The sequence below is a fragment of the Bufo bufo genome, chromosome 2 (genome assembly GCF_905171765.1).
Source record: "Bufo bufo chromosome 2, aBufBuf1.1, whole genome shotgun sequence".
In the NCBI taxonomy this organism is placed as follows: Eukaryota; Metazoa; Chordata; class Amphibia; order Anura; family Bufonidae; genus Bufo; species Bufo bufo.
Genome location: NC_053390.1, coordinates 346,597,059 through 346,623,426, shown reverse-complemented (window position 1 = coordinate 346,623,426; position 26,368 = coordinate 346,597,059). Strand labels below are relative to the sequence as shown.

Below are 26,368 nucleotides of genomic sequence, written 5' to 3'. Positions count from 1 at the left end.
ATTCTGGTTGAGCCTGAGAGACCAGTCTGTCCTGTCTTATACTATGGATCTGACACAGACAACAGGTCCATAGCTAGGGCAAGTAAAGAATGTTGGGCTTAAAACCACCGTAAGATTAACAGTAAATGACTAACTTGTTTAGTAGTGGAACAACCTTCCCTTACCTATGTATTTATTACACACATGCAGTATTGTCCAGGACCCAGGAATTGTGTTATCATGGATTGGTTTGATATGATAAAAAAAGAGTTACAAAGATAGAAATGTTTGCATAATGTGTTTCATTAGCTGTGTAGAGGCAGGTAACTGACAATGAGAAAGGGGTGTCTGCCAATAGCCCGAATCCTCCATGTTGGGAGTAATGTGCTACGCCTCTAGCACTACTGCTTGCCAACCAATCAGTGCTGGTTGAGCAATGTGAGGGTTGCTAGGTGTGGTTTACAAGCTCTTCATAAAAATCAGGAGTTCAGTTCCCCAGTCTTCCACTTCACAGCACATAAGTCCTCAGCCTCTTTCCACTGCGACAGAAGGTGGGTCTCGGGTTTTCCTCTTTGTGCAGCTGCTTTAACTCTTTGCCTGCTGCACAGGAAACTTCAATGTGTCTACATCAGGGGTGTGATTGTTGTTAATATATCAAAGTTTATATAGCCTAGATTGTGTGATTTTTCAAAGGGAGCGACCCAATCGCCTAGGGTTTTATGTGCTGGACAAGCAAATTAAATCTGTTTTGTGCACACAATAAACAGACTTGCCTGCTGCTTGCCAAGTTTCTATTAACCTTGTACTAACGGGTGGACTATGCATGTTTTCTGTACTGTATGACTTGGATCTGTGCATGTGTGTTTTATACTGTATATGGGTTGAGTGCTATGTTTTTGGCAGTGAAGGGGTGTGGAAACATTCAAAATGGGGAGGGGGGGTGTATTTATACTTATGTTGTATTATAGATTATTTATTTATTACATTTTACAAGTTACAACATGGTCGGATGTGTAACTGTAAATCTTACATTTAATTTTCCTCTTGTTCTTTGTCCTCTCACCAGTATGTATGGGAGGAGGTGCAGGGTGTGCCTCAGCATTTTAGGGCCTGAGGCATCTACTCTGATGACGACGTGTTTCTTCTTCTCCACTAGTGTCTGTCAGGGCTTGTTCACACGACCGTGCCGTGTTTTGCGGTCTGCAAATTGCAGAATGGAACAGGAGGCTCATTTATAGAAAGGCCTATTGTCCGCAAAACGGACAAGAATAGGACATGCCTCATAATTTTTGCGGGGCCACACAACGGATGCGGACAGCACATGAAGTGACTGGTTCCACACCCTGACTACAGTAGTTTTCACGCCTCTTTCACACGTTTCCAGGCATAACTGTTAGTACTTCATCAACTAAGGCCTCTTTCACACTTGCGTTGTCCGGATCCGGCGTGTACTCCACTTGCCGGAATTACACTCCGGATCCGGAAAAACGCAAGTGTACTGAAAGCATTTGAAGACGGAACCGTCTTCCAAATGCTTTCAGTGTTACTATGGCACCCAGGACGCTATTAAAGTCCTGGTTGCCATAGTAGGAGCGGGGAGCGGGGGAGCGGTATACTTACAGTCCGTGCGGCTCCCGGGGCGCTCCAGAATGACGTCAGAGCGCCCCATGCGCATGGATGACGTGATCCATGCGATCACGTGATCCATGCGCTTGGGGCGCCCTGACGTCACTCTGGAGCGCCCGGGGAGCCGCACGGACGGTAAGTACACTGCTCCCCCGCTCCCCGCTACACTTACCATGGCTGTCAGGACTTTAGCGTCCCGGCAGCCATGGTAACCACTCTGAAAAAGCTAAATGTCGGCTCCGGCAATGCGCCGAAACGACGTTTAGCTTAAGGCCGGATCCGGATCAATGCCTTCCAATGGGCATTAATTCCGGATCCGGCCTTGCGGCAAGTGTTCCGGATTTTTGGCCGGAGCAAAAAGCGCAGCATGCTGCGGTATTTTCTCCGGCCAACAAACGTTCCGTACCGGAACTGAAGACATCCTGATGCATCCTGAACGGATTACTCTCCATTCAGAATGCATTAGGATAATCCTGATCAGGATTCTTCCGGCATAGAGCCCCGACGACGGAACTCTATGCCGGAAGACAAGAACGCAAGTGTGAAAGAGCCCTAAAGAAAGTGACTTTTAAAAATACCTTTATTATAATAGAAAGGGTGTGTGTATATATAATGTATCATAAAACTGGCATACTGCTGTTATTAAAAGACCCCTCAAAGTCTGCTGAAGGCCTATTTCGCACGGATTCAGTGCTGAAAACACAGGGATTTGGGTCAGCCAATAGCAGGCCGCGACGGGGACGAAGAACCTTCCTAGCATCGTAGGGCAAGTTCGTCCCCCCCCCGAACTTCTATTAAGTGTTAATTTATGTTAGATCTAATCTTTTCCTGAAAAGAGTTTGCCTTTTAAACATAAAGATTCCCATATCTTATTATACGTACCTGTTTGCTGCTTTTTCACAAGGTGGTTGGGGCCCTATATGGATTATAGTTGCACCCTGGGTAAGGCAAAACGGCCTGGCCATGGTCAGGTCAGCAGTATGAGCAGGCCACCCCCCACCCGAGGCAGACATTGGCTACACGAATGGACATAATCACATAAAGACATCATCCAGCCATGATTTAACAATTGGGCCGATGATGTAGAAATATAGTTGTTTCACTGAGCTGCAGATTTATTAGGTTTCATTTTTCTTTGTTACTAGATCCTAATGACCTGATCAGTCCTTAACAACTGTGAAAATGCCATAAAGACAAAAAAACAAATAAAGGAGTTGTTTTGCTTCAGCAAGTGGCATTTATCATGTAGAGGAAGTTAATACAAGGCACTTACTAATGTACTGTGATTCTTCATGTTGCTTCCCTTGCTAGCTGGATTCATTTTCCCATCACATTATACACTGCTCGTTTCCATGGTTATGACCACCCTGCAATCCAGTAATGATGGTCGTGCTTGCACACTATAGAAGAAACCACTGGCCTCCTGGGTGATCAGGACTGAAGGAGAGCACATAGGCTGGCGCTTTTTCCTATAGTGTGCAAGCACGACCACCACTGATGGATTGCAGGGTGGTTGTAACCATGGAAACGAGCAGTGTATAATGGGATGGAAAAATGAATCCAGCCAGCAAAGGAAGCAATATGGAGAATCACAATACATAAGGGCCATTTATTAAAGGGCTTCTGTCACCCCACAAAATTTTTTTTTTTTTTTTGATAGTTATATTCCTTATAGCGCGATATAGGAGAATATAATGGTCTTACTTACTTTCATGCGGCCGTTTCTTTAGAAAACGAAGTTTTATAATATGTAAATCAGGGCTCTACCAGCAAGTAGGGCGTCTACTTGCTGGTAGCCGCAGCAGAAAACCGCCCCCTCGCCGTGTTGATTGACAGGGCCAGCCGTGATCTCCTCCGGCCGGCCCTGTCAGTATTTCAAAAATCGCGCGCCTCTGTTCATTCGGCGCAGGCGCTCTGAGATGAGGAGGCTCGTCTCCTCAGAACTCCCTCAGTGTGCCTGCGCCGATGACATCACCAAAAGAGAAGACGTCATCGGCGCAGGCGCACTGAGGAGACGAGCCTCCTCATCTCAGAGCGCCTGCGCTGAATGAACAGAGGCGCGCGATTTTTGAAATACTGACAGGGCCGGCCGGAGGAGGAGATCACGGCTGGCCCTGTCAATCAACACGGCGAGGGGGCGGTTTTCTGCTGCGGCTACCAGCAAGTAGACGCCCTACTTGCTGGTAGAGACCGAATTTACATATTATAAAACTTTGTTTTCTAAAGAATCGGCCGCATGAAAGTAAGTAAGACTATTATATTCTCCTATATCGCCCTATAAGGAATGTAACTATCCAAAAAAAAAAAGATTTTTGTGGGGTGACAGAAACCCTTTAACTTTCTCTACATGATAAATGCTATTTGCTGAAGTGAGACAACCCCTTTAAATAGACTTGCAAAAGTACATGAGAGCCCGCAAAACATTAGATTTCCTGCACTCGATGACAAGATGGGAACAGTCCTAGTGTATTTTTCTTACATTATGGTTCTATGTACCTATTTACTGATGTGTATTGTATTATATCTAAATTTTTATTTTATTTTTTTAGCAATCATGTCTTTTATGCAAGAGTTTCTTGCCCAAGCAAAATTTCTGGAAGATGGCGGACCCGCCCAGTGCACTGTAAGTGAAAGCTTATGTGAACTGCAAACTATGTAACATTTAATCTCTGCAAAATAACATTGTGTAACTTGCTAGACCCAGGAAATTACTCAGTACTGGATGGCTAGCCGTAGACATGTATAACAGCAGAGGAATTCGGTCGTTTTTAGAAACAGACAATTTTCATACAAGCCTGTTTTAACAAATGCCTTGAACATTACTCATCACAAGAGAGGCCAAGCCTAGCCGCTCCCCTGCTCCATCTAAACATCTCAGCAATCTCTATATTGGTTAAGACTAGCTACCATGACTCCAATTGCCATGCATCCTGGGAGGTGCAGCAACTTGATTCTCATGTGATTTGCTGCCCACCCACAGAATGGTTAGAAACTTAAAAAAGTACTGTATATATTTGTAAGTATTACATGACTAGTCCATTTATATATTTTGGAAAATGAGATGCTGCGATTCACATTGTGTTTTCGATAGCAGGTGACTAACTATTCAGTGTTGGAACTTCTGATCTTTAGGCCTATTGCACACGACCGTATGGCTTTTTCTGTGTTTTGCGGTCCGTTTTTCACGGATCCGTTTTTTGTTTCTGTTCAGTTTTTTTTTCCGTATGCATATACAGTAATTACATAGATAAAATTGGGCTGGGCATAACATTTTCAATAGATGGTTCAGCAAAAAACAAAACGGAAGACATACGGATGAATTTCCGTATGTGTTCCGCTTTTTGCGGACCCATTGACTTGAATGGAGCCACGGAACGTGATTTGCGGGCAATAATAGGACATGTTCTATGTTAGAACGGAAATACGGAAACTGAAGGCATACGGAGTACATTCCGTGTTTTTTTTTTTGCGGAACCATTGAAATGAAATGTTCCGTATACGGAACGCAAAAAACGGCCGTGTGCAGGGGGCCTTAGACAGAGATAATTTATCAGAAATAAGATGTGAATGCATCAATAACTGTCCATGGTTTGTTCATGTAACTTCCTAAAATAATCTCTTACAGGCTGAGGAGTCAGGACCATCTCTGAAAGCAACTTCTGGATACAATCCTGCTTCAGATGCAGCAAATCTAGAGAAAGCCATAAAAGCTAAAGGTTATATATTTCTAGACTTCCTTTTGTGGTAAACCTGTTTTGACCATGCATGTCCATAAAGTACATTACTTTGTTGGTAACAGTATGCATTAGGCTCCATTTTTGCAGGATGCAGGGGTTCAAATCCCCCTGAGGGGGACAAAAGTTTTAAATGTTAATATCGATGTCAGACTAAGGTTCTTGGTCCTAGCAGAAAAAATGTATTCTCTGAGCCCAAGTATAATAGATTTTCAATCAAAGTAATAGACCCTAGTGGCAAATGGCTAGCTCCAAATGTGTGTTGTGTTTTTTTATTTTTTTTTATTTTTTATCTTGGACATTTGGGGCCCACTATGGCTTCGGTGACTGGGCCCACTGGAGGATCCTCTGGTTGGCCATTCTGACCCTAGATAAAGTTGTGATGCTCCTCTAGTGGAGTTTACTCAACACTGTTTACTTAAAAAAAAATAAAAAATTATTCCAAGCCTGATTAAAGTGTATTTATGAGCTGAACTTAGTCTCCATCCATAACTGACGAGCTCCTTTCGCTAAATTTAGACTAGAACCTTTAGAATCACAGGTGCATATCCATGAAGCAAACATAATTATAAAAAAAAATGGCTGCACACCCTTATAAATACAAACAATAGAGCTAAGAAATGGGGGTCATTCTAAATAAGTGGTATCCCGCATTTCTTGGCTCTATTGTTTGTATGCATAATGGTGTGCAGCCATTTTTTTTTCTATAAAGATGTATATAAAAAAACTTAATCAGTACAGCATTTCAGATCTGTACTGAACAGCAAAAAAAATTGTTTTAATTTTAAAGTACCATCCAGTAGGATCAACCCTATTAAACCAGGCACTACTGCCTGGTAGCGTTGATTCGGATTATAAAAATACGGTAATACTTGTCTTGTGAAAACTGGTTGTGGTGTTCCTGAGAAAATGCGGATGACTTATGCAAATCGGGGCTTCAGTATGTGTCTAACTCCCATGCTGGGCATCCTCCTCGGTGCACTGAGGCTCTAATTTGCATAAAGAATGGAAGTTTTTCTTGTATTGGGAATGCCACAACTGATTTTTCACAAGACGGGTATAATTTTAATCAGCATGATTAACTTTTCCAGGCAGCGTGAATTTATTATAGATTGTTACTATTACATTCTTGAACCTTCAACCACTTAATCCCTTTGTTAAATTCCATTTTACTGTTACTTGCGAGGGTGGATTTATTTTATTTAATTTTTTGCAGGTGTTGATGAAGGCACTATCATTGACATCTTGACTAAAAGAACCAACCATGAACGTCAGCAAATAAAGGCTGCTTATCAGCAGCAAACAGGCAAGGTTGGTATAGCCTTCTTCCTGAGGAAGGAAACCTTCATATTGAGAAATAATTGCTTATTCTCTAGTTGAATAAAACATATAACAATTACACAAATGTATCATTTATTTGAGCTGCTATCTTTTCTTCTAGTCTTTGGATGATGCTATGAAAAAAGCCCTCAAAAGCAATCTGGAGGAGGTTGTTTTGGGATTGCTGAAAACCCCTGCCCAATTTGATGCCCATTGTTTGAAGAATGCTGTGAAGGTAAAATATTGTCATAGTATGTTAATTCTAATTGTCCTTCATGGGCCTCATCCACACAACTGTACGATAGTTCAAATTTATTTCCAAGTAGTATGCAGCAATCATATGGCAGTGATGCTATCCTCTGGACACATTTGTACCCGAGGCTTTGTTTTTATAAAATAAGTATTTTTTTTACACTGCCTTATGAAAAAGAATGATATTATGCTCCATTTGATGCCATATATGGTAGGTGCTGATTATCCCACATAGATGTCAACGAAAAATTTGATCAATATACTGTATATACCTGAATTACTCTTCTGTAATCTGCTTCAAAAGCTGTGGTCCTAGCCAAAACACTGATCCTACTCTGACCCTCACCACTCTTTAGACCAGAGGCCACAGCGCTGGCTTAGTGATGCTACCCCTTTTTGATTAATAAAAATATATATATATATATATATATACAGTATATTTTATATTTCTATCCCCCTGCACAACAGCACTCCTAGCCACCTGTTGCGTAGGCAGCTCCAACACCATTCCATTGAAGCTGCATAGCTTGTAAGGCTGATAAGACATTCCTCAATCCTGGTATCTTGCAGAGTTGATCTGGAAGCCAGTTTTCTTTTTGGTGGAAAAAAATAATTCCCAACTCTTGGAATCAGATTAAGTTCCATAGATCAATGTCCCATCTGTAGAAACCTAGTAACTCTAACTTGTAATACTATTTATACTTCAGAAATACATCCAGACCCCTCTGAACTCTTTTAGTGTGTTCATCATCTCCTCTGGCACACAGTTTTATAGTCTGTGCTCTTACAGTAAAGAACCCTCTTCCATGTTGATCTACAAACCTTCTTTACTAGACGTAGAGGATGTCCCCTTGACAGTCTTGGGTATAAATGGATTACACTAAATAACCTTAGGTTTGATGATCTTTCTAGCTAATTTATTCCATTTTATAGTTGTAGTTAATTAGTAATTAACCCCTACATGTATGGTGCAAGCCAGGACTTTAAAGATGGCAGACACTCAGAAGCTGAGAAGGTGCTATAGCAGCTGGATGCCTGCTATTTTACAAAGCGGACACCCAGAAGCAGAGTCCATGATTGACGATAATGCGGGTCACTGACATTTAACACCCTCAGATGCCATGGACCATTGTAACCACAGCATCGGAGTTATATTTCCCATCCAAACAGCTCCCCTGCCCCACCTGTGGTGATTGTTCATCGGGCAATTCTGTTTTTTAAGCATGCCTAAAAAATCAGCTCTTGCTGGCAGCAGATCGTGTTTAATAGCGATCTGTCGTCTGCAAACCACGAGGCAGTATGGGGACATTATATATATATATATATATATATATATATATATATATAATGACAGTTTAAAGTTGCTGGACAATTTTTATTTTTTTAGGGTCTTGGAACAGATGAAAATACATTGATTGAAATCCTAGTATCACGAACCAATCATGAGGTCAGAGAAATCAACAAAGTTTACAAAGAAGGTAACTTTTCCTTTTTTTTTAATTTTTTTTATGACATTTGTTGACCAAAATCATTTAGGTTTATGGACAGTGTACAAGGTACCGGTAACATTTAAAGGGAATCTGTCACTCCCGTTTTGGACTCTCCTACAGTGGTAGACAGAACTGTGTTAAAATACATTGTCAGGACTGCTGTATGTGCACATGAGTCCTCCCCATTATGTTAGAACAGCACAGCAGTCTCAGCAGCTTTGAGAGCTGACAGTGGAGGAACGGGGGGAGGGGAGAGGAGGAAGTCAGAAAATAAAAAATAGTGATCTGGACTCCTAATCTGCAGTACTACTCAAGTATTACTGTAGATAATAGTTCAAAATCAGGATGACAGATTCCCTTTAAAAATCAGAATGTAAAGACTTGCCATAAGGGTCTATTCACTCTGGTCTTATAATTTCACCAGGGTTCTGTGCTCCTGACCAGGAAAATGTCAAGGCATATAGAGTTAAAAAAAAAAAAAAAAAAAAAAAAACTGCTAACATCTTTTGGAACCATTAGAAAACCAAGAGATTCTTGGATCGATTACACATAAGATTACATTTTTGATATCTCTCATGGGCACTTAAAAGCTATGAAAGAAAAATCAAGGAAAATAATGCACTCCTACAATAGATGCAGACATTATATGGACTAAGCCCTCACTCTGATTTGATAAAATCTAAGGCTTTCTGACAATATATTTAGATCAAAACACGTCTGTGCCCGCCTACCCATGTCACAGGTAGATTTAGAATGGGACCTGCCTGACTGAGACCACATTGGTCCGAGTAGGTGGGCACAGATGTGTTTTTGATCAAAAAATATTGGCGGAGTCTCTGGATTTTATATCAGAATGAGGGCTTAGTCCATAGGTTATGTTTGCATCTATTGTATCCATTATTTTCAGTGATTTTTCTTTTATAAATGTAGCCATGCAAATCTGCATATTTAGTTATCGTATCGTACATGATAATGGTATCTATTTTCCCGTGACCCTTAAAAGCTATGGACACTTTTTGGGACAATTTCTGTTTTATTGTGTTCTACTTATTTTGGGCTAAAAAATATATGCTTTCAGTTGGTATTTATAAAAAATGTTCAGCTGTTTTTTAGCTACAGGGGTTAAAAATCAGTTTGCTGAGTATCACTTCTCAGTCAACTGATTTCTCATGGGAAGCCCTTTTTCCTGACCTCATAAACACAAATTTAAGCCATATTCTTATCAGTTTATGCCTCCAGCTAATAGGACTGAGAAGTGATACTCTGCAAACTGACTTTGATTTTTATTTTTTTAACCCATGTATCTAAAGTGGCTGAATATTCTTAATAAAAACTAGTTGACAATTTTTTTATTCATTTTTTTTAGCCCAAAAATTAGTAAAATTAAATTGCAGAAAAAAATTCCCCAAAGGTGTCCATAGCCTTTATTAACAGAACCCATAAGGCCAGTGTAAATGGTCTAAGATCCTCTTGTGACATTAAGGCGTTCTCCAGGAATTATTTTAAATGACCTCCAGCAACCTGTCCTAGAATGTGAGGAGGACTGGTTGCATCCATTTGCAGAACTGCCTGGAAGGTGAGGGGGGAGGGGGGGGGGGGGGGGGGGGGCCTCAATACACTCCTCTACAATGGATGGTAATGATTCAACCCGGCTTACAATATGTCATCATGACTGAGCAGCAGGACAGGAACATTCGCCAAAGTGTAGTATATGTACAGTAAGTGCCCTGCCTCCTCATACCCACCCTTTCCCCCGGGCATCTTTGTAAGTGGTGGCAATCTGTGCTGCTCACAATCTAGCATTCTGAACAGGTTGCTCCCAGCCTTTTTAAATCCTTCCTGGAGAACCCCTTTAAAAAATATATTTTTTTTTTTTACATTGTATGATTTCTGGTACCATAACTATACAATGTGTTTAACCCGTCTATAGATATACATTCTTTAGAAACTGTAAAGAGATCAGACTCTTAAAGAATTTTACCGTGCACAGATCTTATGGTAATATACTGCTCATATGTATACTCTAATTTCAGAATTTAAAAAGGAACTTGCAAAAGATGTGGCCTCTGATACTTCTGGAGATTTTCAGAAAGCTCTTCTTGCACTTATCAAGGTAGTTTTACGTTCTAACAGTTGGTGGGTTTTTTTTTTTTTTTTTTTTTTCTTGGGCTATTACTCGCAAGGCAGGAATGGGATGCCAGAGTACTGCTACATATGTCATGTATGAGGATCATGAATTGGCCTAGACTTTAAAACCAATACTAAGGTGATATTTTCCCCTTACATTTAGGGTGAGCGCAGCGACAGCACAGTTGTAAACGAAGAGCAAGTTGACAATGATGCAAGGGTAAGGATATGGACACAAAGTTTTTATTTTTAATTTTTTTGTTAGGTGATAAAAACTTTAATGTTTCAATGATAGGCTTTATATGAAGCTGGAGAAAAACGAAAGGGAACAGACGTGTCTACGTTCATAACCATTCTAACTTCAAGGAGCTATCCACATCTCTGTCAAGGTAAAGACTTATGTCTGAAGTTCTCTGTTCAATGTGAATGTCCTCACTGAGACCTACAGTGCACATTGGGAGTAGAGATGGCCTTGCGGTTTGCCTGGTGGTTTTGTGGTGAACTTTGGGCGTTCGCGATTCACTGAACATTCAGACATATGGCGATGTCCGCCGGCACCATATTCTTTTGCATTGCTCCGAACTTTGACCCATAGCATATCCATCAGGTGGGACAGGACAGCCAATTGAGATTTCAGCACATGGATACACCTCCACCCTATAAAAGAACACAATCTGGCAGCCACTTTACATTCTGTGTCTTGCCAGTGTAGGGAGAGGTTGTTTTGTGGAGCAGGGACAAGCTGTTAGGGACACCAAACGCTAGCTAATAGGGCCACAAAAGTCCTTTAAGGACTGGTATAGGTGTGATATACCTATAATATACTTTCTAACATAGAAAGTATATAGTGCATTTGTATTGTGCAGCAGTTGTGTGTGTGTGTGTGTGTGTGTGTGTGTGTGTGTGTGTGGTTCTGCTGCGATACTGCAGCTATATAGAGGGACAAGCACTATTGGTACAACTATTTGCAAAGGGTGTGATATACCTGTTGCCCCCCCAAAAAAACTAAGGTCCCTTTCACATGAGCGAGTTTTCTGCGCGGGTTCAATGCGTGACGTGAACGCATAGCACCCGCACTGAATCCTGACCCATTCATTTTAATGGGTCTGTGTACATGAGCGTTGTTTTTCACGCATCAGTTCTGCGTTGCGTGAAAATCGCAGCATGTTCTATATTCTGCGTTTTTCATGCAGCCCTGGCCCCATAGAAGTGAATGGGTGCGATGCGTTTTTCACTGATGGTTGCTAAGATGTTTGTAAACCTTCAGTTTTTTTTATCACGCGCGTGAAAAAACGCATCAAAACGCATTGCACCTGTGCGGAAAAAACTGAACAACTAAACACAACCACAGACAAAACTGACTGAACTTGCTTGCAAAATAGTGTGAGTTTCACTGAACGCATCCGGCCCCAATCCGCAACGCCTGTGTGAAACCAGCCTTAGGGGTGTGATATACCTGCCACAAAATACTGATTGAGAGCTGCGACTATACCTGTTGCCACAAATAAACAGGGTGGTGTGATATAACTGTTGTGGCAAAAAAAATTAATTGAGGGGTGTGATATACCTGCTTCCACAAAATGCTGATTAAGGGGTTCGATATACCTGTTTCCTCCAAATATTTAATGAGGCCTGCGATATACCTGCTTCCACAAATACTGCTCTTCTCTAGGGACTTTGGCACAGGGTTATTTTGAAAATGACAGGCAGAAGAGGCAAACCATTCCGCAGGGGTGGTAGGGGTCGGGCAGGTGCAGTGGGAATTTGGAGAAGGCATGCGAAGGGCGCACCAGAGTTGGTTGAGTGGCTCACTCACCCTTCTGCTTCTGCACCCTCCTCACTCTGCTGTGTGTACCCTGAAATACACCACCATAGCCCCTCCACTCGAGTCAAAGGAATTATTTTCCCAGCCATTCTTGACATTGGATGAGGAAGAGGAGGTAGCAATGGCCGCCACCCAGCGGTCTGACGACAGTACCCAGATCAGCCTAAGGAGGGAGGTCCCCGCTGTTGCTGCCTACTCCGATCTAAAATGTTCATAGTGGTGAAGGTGACTATGATGACGTGTTGAAGGACGTCAAGTGGGTGCCCACAAGAGAGGAAGAGGAGGGGAGTTCAGAGGGAGAGACTGAGAAGCAGGCAGGGCACAGGAGGCCAAAAGCGGACTGCAAATGTATCTGGAGTGAGCCATGCACGGTCACTTCTGGCACATGGCTCCACAATGTGGGCTTTTTTAACGTGTCAGCTGCTGACAATAGTGTTGCCATCTGCAGCCTGTGTTGTCAACGCATAAGTCGCGGTAAGCCCAACACTTAGCTAGGGACGACCGCCTTAAGAAGGCACCTAGCTTCCCATCAGCGAGCCCAGTGGGAGCAACACCGTCAGAACCCACAGAGCCACAATCCTGGCACTTCACATCCTGCCTCTTCTCCTTATCCTCTCTCCTCCCATTTGTCCTCCACTCCACCTTTCACCATGCCTTCGTCACATTTATCTGGCAAAAAACAGGCTTCTGTGGCCCAAATGTTCGACCGTAAAAAAAAATTATGACGCCGGATACCCTCTTGCCCAACAGCTGACCGCTGGCTTGTCAGAACTGATAGCATGCCAACTACTGCCATATAAACTGGTGAACTCGGAGGCCTTTAGAAAATTTGTGGCCATTGGCACACCGCAATGGAAGGTCCCCTGAAGGAAATATTTCTCACAGAAGGGCATCCCAGAGCTATATGACCACATTTAGCGATAAGTTAATATATCTCTGGCACACAATGTTGGTGCCAAGATACATCTGACCACAGACACATGGCCTAGCAAACATGGGCAGGGAAGGTACATAACTTTTACTGCCCACTGGGTGAACCTTATGACGGGTGTCAAGCAGGTAACCCGTAGCTCCCGTGTGAATTTGGTGTTGCCGCCACGGATTGCATGCAGGCCTGCCTCTTCTCATCCTCCTACTCCATCCTCCGTCTCCATCTCGGCTGACTCCTCTTCCGCTGCGCCCCCCCCCCCCCACCAAGCTCCCCAGAGCCTATTCGACATGACAGGTGAGATGTTGCCATGCTGTGCTGTAAGCCAAGAGCCATACCGGTCCTGCACTGCTTTCAGCTCTGCGATCACAGGCCAATCAGTGGCTAACCCCGCTCAATTTGACAGTTGGTAAAGTGGTGTGCGACAATGGTGCCAATCTGCTGAGCGTGCTGAAACGGAGAAAAATGACACATGTGCTGTGCATGGCACACGTCCTGAACTTAGTAGTGCAGCGATTTGTTGCCAAATACCCCGGGGTCCAGGATGTCTTGCGGCAGGCCAGGAAAATCTCTGGCCATTTTAGAAGATCTTACACTGCCATGGCTCGCCTTGCTGACGTTAAGCAGCGTCACCACTTGCCTGTCAGACGTCTGATTTGTGACAGCCCGACGTGCTGGAACTCTACTTCCTTGGTAGGCTGCTCCAGTAGCAACGTGCTGTTAACTACTACCTGTATGAACTCTGCAGCAAGACAGGTTCTGGGGAGCTTGGTTTCTTTTCACCGCGCCAGTGGCTGCTCATGCATTTGAGATCACCAAACTGGTCAGTCGCAGCCAGGGAGCCATCAGTAACATCGCATCTTACGCCTTCTTTCTGGAGCTTGTATTGCGTAGTGTCATTGATCAAGCTGTCGAGGAGCTGGAAGATGAGGAATGAATTCCTGGGGGGGGGGGGGCTACTCCATCTGAGACAAGTCAGCAGGAGTCTGAAGAGGAGGATGGTGGCTGGGGGAGGAGGAAGACCAGAGCAGGCTTTGAGGGGGAATTTTTAAACTTTGTCCGTGGCTGGGGAGAGGATAACGAGGATGACATTCTCCTGGGTGATGAGCAGGAGCCAGGGCGCTCCACCGCTTCCAATTTAGTGCAAATGGGGGGGCCTTCATGGTACAGTGTTTGAAGAGGCACCCCCGTATAAAGAGCAAGGACCAGTCCTGGCTGGCAATGTACTTAGATCCCAGGTACAAACACAAAATGGCGGACATGTTACCAGCATCAGAGGGCTGGCAGAATGCAGCATTTCCAGGCCTTTCTGTGAGAGATGCTGCATTCTGCTGTTGCAGGCACTGGCAAAGGAATTTCCACCCACAGCGAAAAAGGTGCAGGTACCAATCCTACCTCGCCTGCAAGAAAAGGGCGGTTTGAAGAGGTGTTGGTCACTTCGGATATGAGATCATTTTTGCAGCCAACCCATGGAGAGCTGCCCTTCGGATCCAGCCTCAGCAAACGCCTAGACCGAAAGGTGTCTGACTACATATGGTTAACGGCCGATGTGGATGCTCTGAGAAGCGAGGGACTACTGGATGTGCAGAGCTGGCACAATTTGCCATGGAACTCTTGGCTTGCCCCTTGTCGAGTGTCCTGTCCGAAAGGACGTTCAGCGCAGCAGGGGGGATCGTGACCGATAAGTGCATTCTCCTAGTTCATGACAGTGGGGACTACCTCACATTTCTAAAAATGAATGAGGCATGGATCTCAGAGGAATTCAATACCTGTGACGACCACGTGTAATTGAATTTCCTCATGCCAGCCCACACATCCGCCACCGCCCAGAACAAAGAATGGTCCTTGTCTTTTGTGTATATACAGCACCATAAAAGGCATTTTCTCTCAGGTGAATGCCTAACTTTTGGGGCCTGTACTACAGTCCGGCTGCTGCAGAGCTTTAGATATGTCCCCTCTTCACTCCATTCAGCAGAGCAGCAGGTTACCTTAACAGCTTCAGACACGCAGAGTTTGTCAGGGAGTCTGAACTGTGACTGTCTCTTCTCTGTGGGACAGGGGATTAGAACTCTTCAAGCTGCTGCTGGATGCTGTTTCATGCTATTTAGTTGTTTTACTGCTTCATTAAGCAGTTTGCCTCATGACACCTGTGCCCCCCCCCCCATATCCTGTCCTATCTCATCCTCATGGATCCCCTTCTGTCTCCTTTCCTCCCTCATGTATCCACAGCTCCTGTTCCACCCTCTTATCTCTTTTTGCTGCCCTGCACAGACCTCCTGCCACTACTTCTTGGATGAATCCCCCTCAAAGCCCCTCCCACCTACTTGCTGTGTTCACCCCTCCTGTCCATCCAGGGCCCCTGTCTCACTCCTCTGCCTCTCATTATGGTAACGTCTGAACCGCATTCACCATAAGGACCTTCTAACGTCACAGGGTCATGTGACTGTGCCCCCCACCCCGTACTGTGCCACCCACCCTGTACTGTGCCCTCTTATACCGTGTTATCCAGTCACTGTATGGCGGTGGTATCCAATAACTGTATGGCCATAACTGTATCCCTTTTGCTGCCCACGCCACATTTTTTAGACCTGGCATGAGTGGGGAAAAAGATGCAGATTGCGGTGCCAAGAACCTTTTGTTAATCTGTTAAATACACCTAATATAGACTATATTATTTCTATATAATAAATAACCGCCTAAATGTTTTATTCGGGGTAGGGATAATATCTTTATAGTATATAGATTCTAGTGTATTATACTATGCCCTGTATTTCCCAGTAGATAAATGATCCTTGGGAAGCAATCCTCACCCCTGACCACCAGGACCATTTAGCGCTCTGTCAGTACATGGCGGCCTCCCCTCTCCGCTGTGTACTGGTTCTTATTTCTGACACTAAGACTGGTTTCACATCCCATTTTTGCCATCCATTTAAGAATATTTTACACTAGCGGCAGGACGGATCCGACAGGCTGTTCACCCTGTCGGATCCGTCCTGCCACTATTTCGCCGGACCGCTGCTCCGTCCCTATTGACTATAATGGGGGCGGAGCTTCGGCACGGCAAAAGTCCGCCAGACTAATAGTACTGCATGTCCGACTTTTTAGTCCGGCGGCCTCTCACTGTTAAATGCCGTCATATAGTTAATGGGGATGGAGCGGCGGCACGGCAAAATAGCGGCCAGACAGATCAGACGGGGTGAACAGCCTGTCGGATCTTTCCTGCCGCTGGTGTGAAAGTACCCTAATGCATAACAAAAATGTATACGTTAACAGATGCCTCAGACTGATGCCATACAGTGGCGTCTGTTCACATATAGTTCCATTGGAAAAAAGTGTGTGTGTGCGTGTGTGTGTGTGTTTTTTACTGGACTCTGCAGGATACAAAAAACGTGGAGTGCTGCACATTTGTATACATCAAACTTGCTTTGAACCCACTGGGGCATACTAAAATTTTCTGTGGGGCCCAGTCAGTTCTAGCTACATCACTGCACAGCTCCTTCTCTCCTCCAGGCCCAGCCCAGCAGTGACGTCATGACATGTGTCTCACTGCTGCAGCGGGCCTGAGGAGAGACTGAGCGCAGGAGCTGCGGTTAGTGAATGACTGGACCGCCAGCTCCCCTGTGCTCCAGCAATGATGGGTATGTGAGGGGGCCACTGGGGGAGTCATTACACTGTGAGGGCCCCTTACACATTATAATGACCACCAGAGCCCCCATTCAATATATTGACCCCCAGTGCCCCTCCCAGGGGGCCACTGAGTCATTCTGAATGGGGGGGCGACTTATTATTATTTTTTTTTCTCCTGAATGGACGGCCACTGTAGGGTCATTATATTGGGGGGGGGGGGGGGTCATTATACTGTGAAGGGCCACTAGTGGTCGTCATACTGTATAGGGGCCACTGGTGGTCATTATACCGTGTGGGAGTAACAGACATGTAAATGTACAAAAAAATGCCTCAAGGGGGCCCACTGGGATCTATTGCCCAAGGGTCCACATGAACCTGGAGCCGGCTCTTCCTCCAGCCACAATCCCAAGTTCTTTTCTGTCAGATGAATGCCTAATTTTTGGGGCCTGTACTCCCGTGGCCTAAAATATAAAATTTCTAGGCTCCAGCAGGACACATTTTTGAGAGTTTCCCTTTTAAGGCTACTTTCACACTGCCGTTCAGAGCGGGTCCATCTGATGTCTACTCAGACGGATCCGCTCCTATAATGCAGACGTTTGTATCCGTTCAGAACGGATCCGTCTGCATTATAGTTTGAAAAAAAGTCTAGGGGTCCATTCACACGTCCGTTGTTTCTTTCCTGATCTGTTCCGTTTTTTGCAGAACAGATCTGGACCAGATCTGTACCCATTCATTTTCAATGGGTCCTTAAAAAAATCGGACAGCTCAATGTCGCTTTTTTTTTTTTTTTTTCAGGACCCATCGAAAATGAATGGGCACAGATCTGTTCCGCAAAAAACGGAACAGATCAGGAAAGAAACAACGGACGTGTGAAAGTAGCCTGAACGGATCCGTCCAGACTTTACATTGAAAGTCAATGTAGGACGGATCCGTTTGAAGATTGAGCCATATAGTGTCATCTTCAAACGGATCCGTCCCCATTGACTTACATTGTAAGTCTGGACGGATCCGCTTGCCTCCGCACGGCCAGGCGGACACCCGAACGCTGCCAGACTGATACATTCTGAGCGGATCCGCGTCCACTCAGAATGCATTAGGGCTGGACAGATGCGTTCGGGGCCGCTTGTGAGAGCCTTCAAACGGAGCTCACAAGCGGACACCCGAACGCTAGTGTGAAAGTAGCCTAATATGCATAAAAATGGCCCCTGATTAAAATATATATATATTATTATTTTTTTGGGGGGGAATTTTTGCCAATGAAGCCCCTCTGGTATGTCACTGTCCATGTTGTGGGACTTTTTGTGCACTTCTAGTAAGTATTTGGTGGCTGCAAATATGACCTGAAGGTTTTTCAGGTTCACCTGCCATTAAAGTCAATAGGGCCTGCCATGAACGCGCAGTTCTTGAACGCGTGTTTGAGAACTGTTCCGGCCGATGTTCATCTATCACTAATTGGGAGCAGCACTGTGTCTCAGAAGAATTTTAAGGTTGAAAATTGAAGAGAATAAAGTGTGTGTGTGTGTGTGTATATATATATATATATATAACGTAGAAAAAGGGCAGCACTCCAATAAATAAAATAGCAAAAAACTTTATTTACCCATAAGGCTGTAGCGACGTTTCGGCTCTAACACAGGAGCCTTCCTCAAGCAGTGTGTACAGATCAAGATCCAAACATATATAGTGTTATAGCTAGCCATAGCCAATTACATGTTAAGTGAACATAATTAATAAATACAGGGAGTGCAGAATTATTAGGCAAGTTGTATTTTTGAGGATTAATTTTATTATTGAACAGCAACCATGTTCTCAATGAACCCAAAAAACTCATTATTATCAAAGCTGAATATTTTTGGAAGTAGTTTATAGTTTGTTTTTAGTTTTAGCTATTTTAGGGGGATATCTGTGTGTGCAGCTGACTATTACTGTGCATAATTATTAGGCAACTTAACAAAAAACAAATATATACCCATTTCAATTATTTATTTTTACCAGTGAAACCAATATAACATCTCAACATTCACAAATATACATTTCTGACATTCAAAAACAAAACAAAAACAAATCAGTGACCAATATAGCCACCTTTCTTTGCAAGGACACTCAAAAGCCTGCCATCCATGGATTCTGTCAGTGTTTTGATCTGTTCACCATCAACATTGCGTGCAGCAGCAACCACAGCCTCCCAGACACTGTTCAGAGAGGTGTACTGTTTTCCCTCCTTGTAAATCTCACATTTGATGATGGACCACAGGTTCTCAATAGGGTTCAGATCAGGTGAACAAGGAGGCCATGTCATTAGATTTTCTTCTTTTATACCCTTTCTTGCCAGCCACGCTGTGGAGTACTTGGATGCGTGTGATGGAGCATTGTCCTGCATGAAAATCATGTTTTTCTTGAAGGATGCAGACTTCTTCCTGTACCACTGCTTGAAGAAGGTCTCTTCCAGAAACTGGGAGTTGAGCTTGACTCCATCATCAACCCGAAAGGCCCCCACAAGCTCATCTTTGATGATACCAGCCCAAACCAGTACTCCACCTCCACCTTGCTGGCGTCTGAGTCGGACTGGAGCTCTCTGCCCTTTACCAATCCAGCCACGGGCCCATCCATCTGGCCCATCAAGACTCACTCTCATTTCATCAGTCCATAAAACCTTAGAAAAATCAGTCTTGAGATATTTCTTGGCCCAGTCTTGACGTTTCAGCTTGTGTGTCTTGTTCAGTGGTGGTCGTCTTTCAGCCTTTCTTACCTTGGCCATGTCTCTGAGTATTGCACACCTTGTGCTTTTGGGCACTCCAGTGATGTTGCAGCTCTGAAATATGGCCAAACTGGTGGCAAGTGGCATCTTGGCAGCTGCACGCTTGACTTTTCTCAGTTCATGGGCAGTTATTTTGCGCCTTGGTTTTTCCACACGCTTCTTGCGACCCTGTTGACTATTTTGAATGAAACGCTTGATTGTTTGATGATCACACTTCAGAAGCTTTGCAATTTTAAGAGTGCTGCATCCCTCTGCAAGATATCTCACTATTTTTGACTTTTCTGAGCCTGTCAAGTCCTTCTTTTGACCCATTTTGCCAAAGGAAAGGAAGTTGCCTAATAATTATGCACACCTAATATAGGGTGTTGATGTCATTAGACCACACCCCTTCTCATTACAGAGATGCACATCACCTAATATGCTTAATTGGTAGTAGGCTTTCGAGCCTATACAGCTTGGAGTAAGACAACATGCATAAAGAGGATGATGTGGTCAAAATACTCATTTGCCTAATAATTCTGCACGCAGTGTAAAGCAAAATACAAAATACATCATACATGTGAATACAGATAAAATCAGCAATACAATGTGGTTCAATCGTGGTGCACCTGATTGCTTAAAAACTATTACCATAAATATAAAACTTAGTGAGATATTTCTATAATTACATAGTTGATAATATGATCAGTGTCAACTGTAGATGATTAAATAAAGTGTCACGTGCTTACTATTACAGGTGGTGCATACTGAGGATGCAGGATGAGGGTCGGTTGTGGTCGCTGCTGACATGTGCGGTCCGGCGTGCCTAGGTCCCCACTGCGCATGCCAATACGACGTGTAATACATGTTGCCGGCCAGTATCAATACGACGTGTAATACATGCTGCCGGCCAGTATCAATCTCGTCACCTGACGCATATGCTCCTACGTCACCGCACCAAGACGGCCATTATGGATAAGGGCAAACAGCCCATTCTGTCGCCCTGACGATCATGCTGACAATTTAGTCCGATGCAGTGTGGAATCGGGATGGTACTGGCATGGGACAATGCCAGAGTGTCAAAAGTGGCTGAGTGGGCTCGGCTAAGGGATACCACAACAATGAAGAGTGGATCCGCCAGCCGTGACCACAGAGCGGCCGCGCATCTGTACGCAAATACAGAGTCGCGGCCGCTCCGATCCAACCCACCTGTCGCCACAACCTGTCGCCACAGGTTGTGGCGACAGGTGGGTTGGATCGGAGCGGCCGCGACTCTGTATTTGCGTACAGATGCGCGGCCGCTCTGTGGTCACGGCTGGCGGATCCACTCTTCATTGTTGTGGTATCCCTTAGCCGAGCCCACTCAGCCACTTTTGACACTCTGGCATTGTCCCATGCCAGTACCATCCCGATTCCACACTGCATCGGACTAAATTGTCAGCATGATCGTCAGGGCGACAGAATGGGCTGTTTGCCCTTATCCATAATGGCCGTCTTGGTGCGGTGACGTAGGAGCATATGCGTCAGGTGACGAGATTGATACTGGCCGGCAGCATGTATTACACGTCGTATTGATACTGGCCGGCAACATGTATTACACGTCGTATTGGCATGCGCAGTGGGGACCTAGGCACGCCGGACCGCACATGTCAGCAGCGACCACAACCGACCCTCATCCTGCATCCTCAGTATGCACCACCTGTAATAGTAAGCACGTGACACTTTATTTAATCATCTACAGTTGACACTGATCATATTATCAACTATGTAATTATAGAAATATCTCACTAAGTTTTATATTTATGGTAATAGTTTTTAAGCAATCAGGTGCACCACGATTGAACCACATTGTATTGCTGATTTTATCTGTATTCACATGTATGATGTATTTTGTATTTTGCTTTATTTATTAATTATGTTCACTTAACATGTAATTGGCTATGGCTAGCTATAACACTATATATGTTTGGATCTTGATCTGTACACACTGCTTGAGGAAGGCTCCTGTGTTAGAGCCGAAACGTCGCTACAGCCTTATGGGTAAATAAAGTTATTTATTTTTATCTATTGGAGTGCTGCCCTTTTTCATCGCTTATATTTTACTGGATTGGCTTATCCATACTGGGCCTGTGCACCCTTTATCCATTTCTTCTACTGTGACGGTGCTGCCATCTCTTTTTTTATTTTTTATATATATATATATATATATATATATATATATATATATATATATATATATAATATATTATAGTACTTATGAGTATATGAATTTCATTTTCAGTCTTCGGAAGATATTCCAGATATAGCAAAAATGATATGGCTAAGGCCCTTGATCTGGAGTTAAAAGGAGACATTGAAAACTGTCTGATCTCACTTGGTAAGTAGAATGTTTGTTTAATTTTATATAGATGCCCATTAGACTGGGTTGACATCACATTTTTGTCTTAGTTTAAACGGATGCCATACAGTGGCATCTGTCACCATAGTTTTTTTTGTTAACTTTTTTTTTTGTCTGGACTCTGCATGATGGGAAAAGCGTTGTGCACTGCGTTTCTGCATTCTCCCCCTTCCCCCCCACCCCAACATATGTTAAACATAAGACAAAAATATGATATGAACCCAGGCTTAAGGCTTAGATGGGTATACTGAATATGCCTGTAGGAGTACACCAAATTTTACGTTAAATAGTATATTAATATACGAAAAAATTACAGAAAAATAACACCATTTTATAAAAAAAATGTCAAATTAGTCTGCATACTTTAACTGGTTGAAACTTAAAGTGGCCACACACATGAGCTGTCAACTAAACATTTTGTGTAATTTTTTTCAAGTTGAAATTGAGCAGTTATTCCGTTTTTGAAATCTGCAGCATGTCAATTGTTTGGGCAATACCGCACCTCATATTAGTTTTCTTCATAGACTTCAAGGAGATTGTTTAAAATAGAAACTCTACAACAATAACCCTCTGTTATGTTCACTTGCAGTAAAATGTATAATAAGCAAACCAAGTTATTTTGCGGAGAAATTCTTCCTGGCAATGAAGGTACTGTATGATTTGAGTAATTTATTTGCAAGAATATGTGAGGTCCTCTGACAGGATCATATTTTTTTTTTTTTTATCTACACTGCTTTCTTCTTTATTATATCAGGGGTTTCTGATTCTTTTCACTTCTGCTAGTTTCTCTAATGTACAGTTTACTTGTCTTTTTTCAAGATGGTTATTTTAATTCAATTGGGCAACCATTTACTTGAAATTAGTCTTTCTAAAAGTTAAATGTCACTAACCTACCGGTCTGGACTCCAGCAGCGAGATCTCCAGCCTTGGCACCACCGTGCCAGGGGAGATGCGCTACAAAGTCTCTCCCCCTATTGACATGACGTCACCCTAGCAACAGGATGCAATGCTCTGTTTCTCTCCACAGCGGGCATGGGCTGGAGGAAAACTAGTGACCTCTATAAATTTTGCTGTTTGGACATATGGGTAGATGTAAACACATTTTATACTGTCCTTATCTCTGAAACATCTGCTTCATTACTCTTCAGAATAAGATCCTTTGCACTTCACATTTGAGAGATCCAATGTCTTGTACATTGCATTACTCCTTTTGAACAAACCGCCTCATGGTAGAATGGATCAGTTGAATGTAATGCAGAATAGGCTTGTTGTTGTCTGTCCATTATCAAATTGGCTACTTTCCTGTGGACGGGTTTTGTCTGGCCACTGAAATGTCTGGTTTCCCCCATAGGGTTCAGGAACCAAGCATAAGGATCTAATCAGACTGCTGGTTTCTCGCAGTGAAATTGACCTAAAAGAAGTCAAGACTTACTATAAGAGGATTTACGGCAAATCCCTGCGCCAAGCTATTATGGTATGGAAACAATATCATCCACAATATAAAACAAATGCTTATGACTAATGACTGTGCTGGGTTCAGATCACGTTTTTGTTTTACATTTGACATATACGTTGGGGAAGGGTCGGGTGGATATATTTGCATTTGTTTAATGTAATACAAAAAGTTTATGTGAACTTGGGTTAACTTGTATGTTTATTTCAAAGAGGTCTTACACTATCTGCCACAACATGGTCTCATCTCCCGAGATAGCATAAAACTGCCGGTATAACTTTACCTGGGATCACATTGCCACAAAGGAATACAAAACTTGCTTATTCTTTTATTAAAATATGAAATCTGTCAGAAATGTATGCGTATACTCTAGTTTTCTAACATCCTAAAATGTGTAATTGTGGTTCTATGCAATCACTATATGTAGGGGAGCTAACTGCATATGGGAGAGGCATAGCTAGGGTCTCGGCACAGGGGAACAAAATGCATATGGGACGAGAGACACCAACCCAGGTAACCCCATACCATGACTACTTCCAGTACTACTACATACCTCCCAACTTTTGAAAAAAAGGAAGAGGCACACTATGTGTGGCACGCAAAGCATGCCATGGCACATTTATTTCTGCACTAGGCCATGCCTCTAACTCTGCCGAAAACATAACTAAACACTAGTCCTACCCAGTCCTTTAAATGCTCCCACATATTAATTATTCCCCCTTTTATGCCACCACACTGTGCCCCCTTCAGATTATGCCCAGATATGTGCCCCCTCACAGTAATATGCCCAGGGTTGTGCCCCCTTCACAGAAAGTAAAAAAATAAATGAAGACAAATACTCCCCTCATTCGCCAGCAGCACCAGGATACACATCGGCTGCTCTGTGGAGGAGGAGCAGAGGCTGACGGCCGGCCCCACCCCACCCAGTCCAGTAGTGTGGAGCGCAGGGGTGACTAATGATGGAGCAGGGAGCCAACGGCTCTCTGCTTCATCATTACAGGCAGAAGTCTCTGCTGAAGCAGGGACAGCTACCGGAGTGTAATGTGACTCCACTGTACCGGGACCACAGGACAGCCATTGGGGGGGGGGGGGGGGTGGTGGTGGTGGTGGTGTTCTAGTCTCCTCACCAGTGACTACTGCAACCAAGTCCCTGCTCAATTTAGTTCAGATATCATTGTGCAGCAATGTTGGCATCCTCTTCTTGGTCCCAACACACTGTAGGCTGCAAACCTAAAGTAGTTTGTGGCCTACTATTGCTCACTACCCTATTGACACATGGGTTACAGCTAATATTGAACTCCATTTTGAGGTGTGCAGGTCTGTAAATGAGCAATAGGTAGCTGTTATGACAATGTCAAGGTTGGAAAAACATTTCAGTGACTGGTCCCTTCCCAGTATGGAAACCAAAGCGGTCAGGTGCCCTGCCTCTATAGAATAGAACTCCAAGTTATGTTATTGATTGTATTTGACTATACTGTTAGAACAGATGGAATTGGCTCTAAATGAACAAGGGTCATCTATATGTGCTTTCTTTTTATAGGAGGAAAAGCTGAAGGGAGACTATGAGACCATTGTCTTGGCATTGTGTGGACCTGACAACTAAGTGCCTACTTTTATCTTCAAGAGGTCACTACACGTTTCTTCTGTCTTTTGAAAACTAGAACGCAAATCTTCTCATTCACCTAAAACATATGATTAACAAATTTAGTATTCAACAATAAATGTGAACCTTGTATGTTTACAGAGTGCGTCTGTTTATTTGTATAAAATGGTGTCAGGCCTCATACGCATGACCTTATTTTTCATCTCTGTGGTATCCGCATTTATATGAAGTTTGTTGGCACATTCGGCCCTGCATACATCCTGGATTTTTATTATGCAGATCCATGTGGCCGTTTCGCAAATTATAGGACATGTCTTTTTCTTGTCTTTGAGGACAAGAATAGTAATTTCTGTAAAAGGGAGCAAGAAAAATTCTGTGACAGTATTGATATTTTGTGTGCCGAAATGTAAACACTGCTATATTCATGAAGCCTAAAGCAAAACTGTAAATGCAGATTTGACCTAAATAAATATATAAAACAGTCTTGTTTTCTTGGACCAGGGGTTTGCACACTTGAAGTAGAGATCTCATGTAATTAGTAAGGGTCTTGGCCGGTATGTAATGTTCATCATATAGAAATGGCAGATTGGGGAATGATGCAGGAGAGCAATGGCTGCTCTCCACTGTCCTGATGTTTCTATATGATGAACTAATTAAGGAAGATTTCATGGGGAGGGAGTGCCATGTTTGCATTTTCTCAAAAGTGGATTGATTTGAAGACTTTGCTTTGTACATTGAGCACCACTGAATTGTGGTAACCCAGACCCCGCTGTGAATAGTTTTTCATCTGTGGGCATAGTGCCGACTGCTAATCCCTCTCCTTTTTTGGTGTGTAAAATATATATATATATATATATATATATATATATATAATTACTAGCAGAAGGACCCATCTATTTCATTTTATGTTGCCGTGTGTCGTAAAAAGATATTAACAGTTTCCCCCATAACAGTGAACTCCACGGCGCCCGTCTGTTTAATAGTGACCCCTGACCCTCATGCATGTAGCTGTCATATGACGGAATATTTTAAGGACAGGCGAACTGCTAAAATCTGTGATCAGTTGTTATGGCAACCTGGAGTTCCGTTTTTCCGTATGGCAAATACAGTAATTTCATAGAAAAAAATTGGGCTGGGCATAACATTTTAAATAGATGGTTCCGCAAAAAACGGAACGGATACATTCCGTTTTTTTGCGGACCCATAGACTTTAATGGAGCAACGGAACGTGATTTGCGGCCAAATATAGGACATGTTCTATCTTTGAAC

At 43.3% G+C, this 26,368-nt stretch overlaps 1 protein-coding gene across 1 annotated transcript; it reads left to right on the top strand.

Moving 5' to 3' along the window:
• Positions 1–385: 385 nt before the first annotated feature.
• LOC120989153 (annexin A1-like) lies at positions 386–25,239 on the top strand. The gene is made up of 13 exons (XM_040417074.1): positions 386–530; positions 4,155–4,228; positions 5,231–5,321; positions 6,556–6,650; positions 6,781–6,894; positions 8,299–8,389; positions 10,435–10,514; positions 10,692–10,748; positions 10,824–10,917; positions 21,927–22,022; positions 22,633–22,691; positions 23,395–23,517; positions 25,037–25,239. The coding sequence occupies exons 2-13, from the start codon at positions 4,160–4,162 to the stop codon at positions 25,097–25,099; spliced, it is 1,032 nt and encodes a 343-aa protein (XP_040273008.1). The 5' UTR covers positions 386–530; positions 4,155–4,159; the 3' UTR covers positions 25,100–25,239.
• Positions 25,240–26,368: the final 1,129 nt, after the last annotated feature.

Coding starts and splice junctions, on each gene's coding strand:
- LOC120989153 (XM_040417074.1), top strand. CDS start 4,160: ATGTCTTTTATGCAAGAGTTTCTTGCCCAAGCAAAATTTCTGGAAGAT. Junction 8,390..10,434: donor CAACAAAGTTTACAAAGAAG/GTAACTTTTCCT, acceptor CTCTAATTTCAG/AATTTAAAAAGGAACTTGCA. Junction 22,692..23,394: donor AATTCTTCCTGGCAATGAAG/GTACTGTATGAT, acceptor TTTCCCCCATAG/GGTTCAGGAACCAAGCATAA.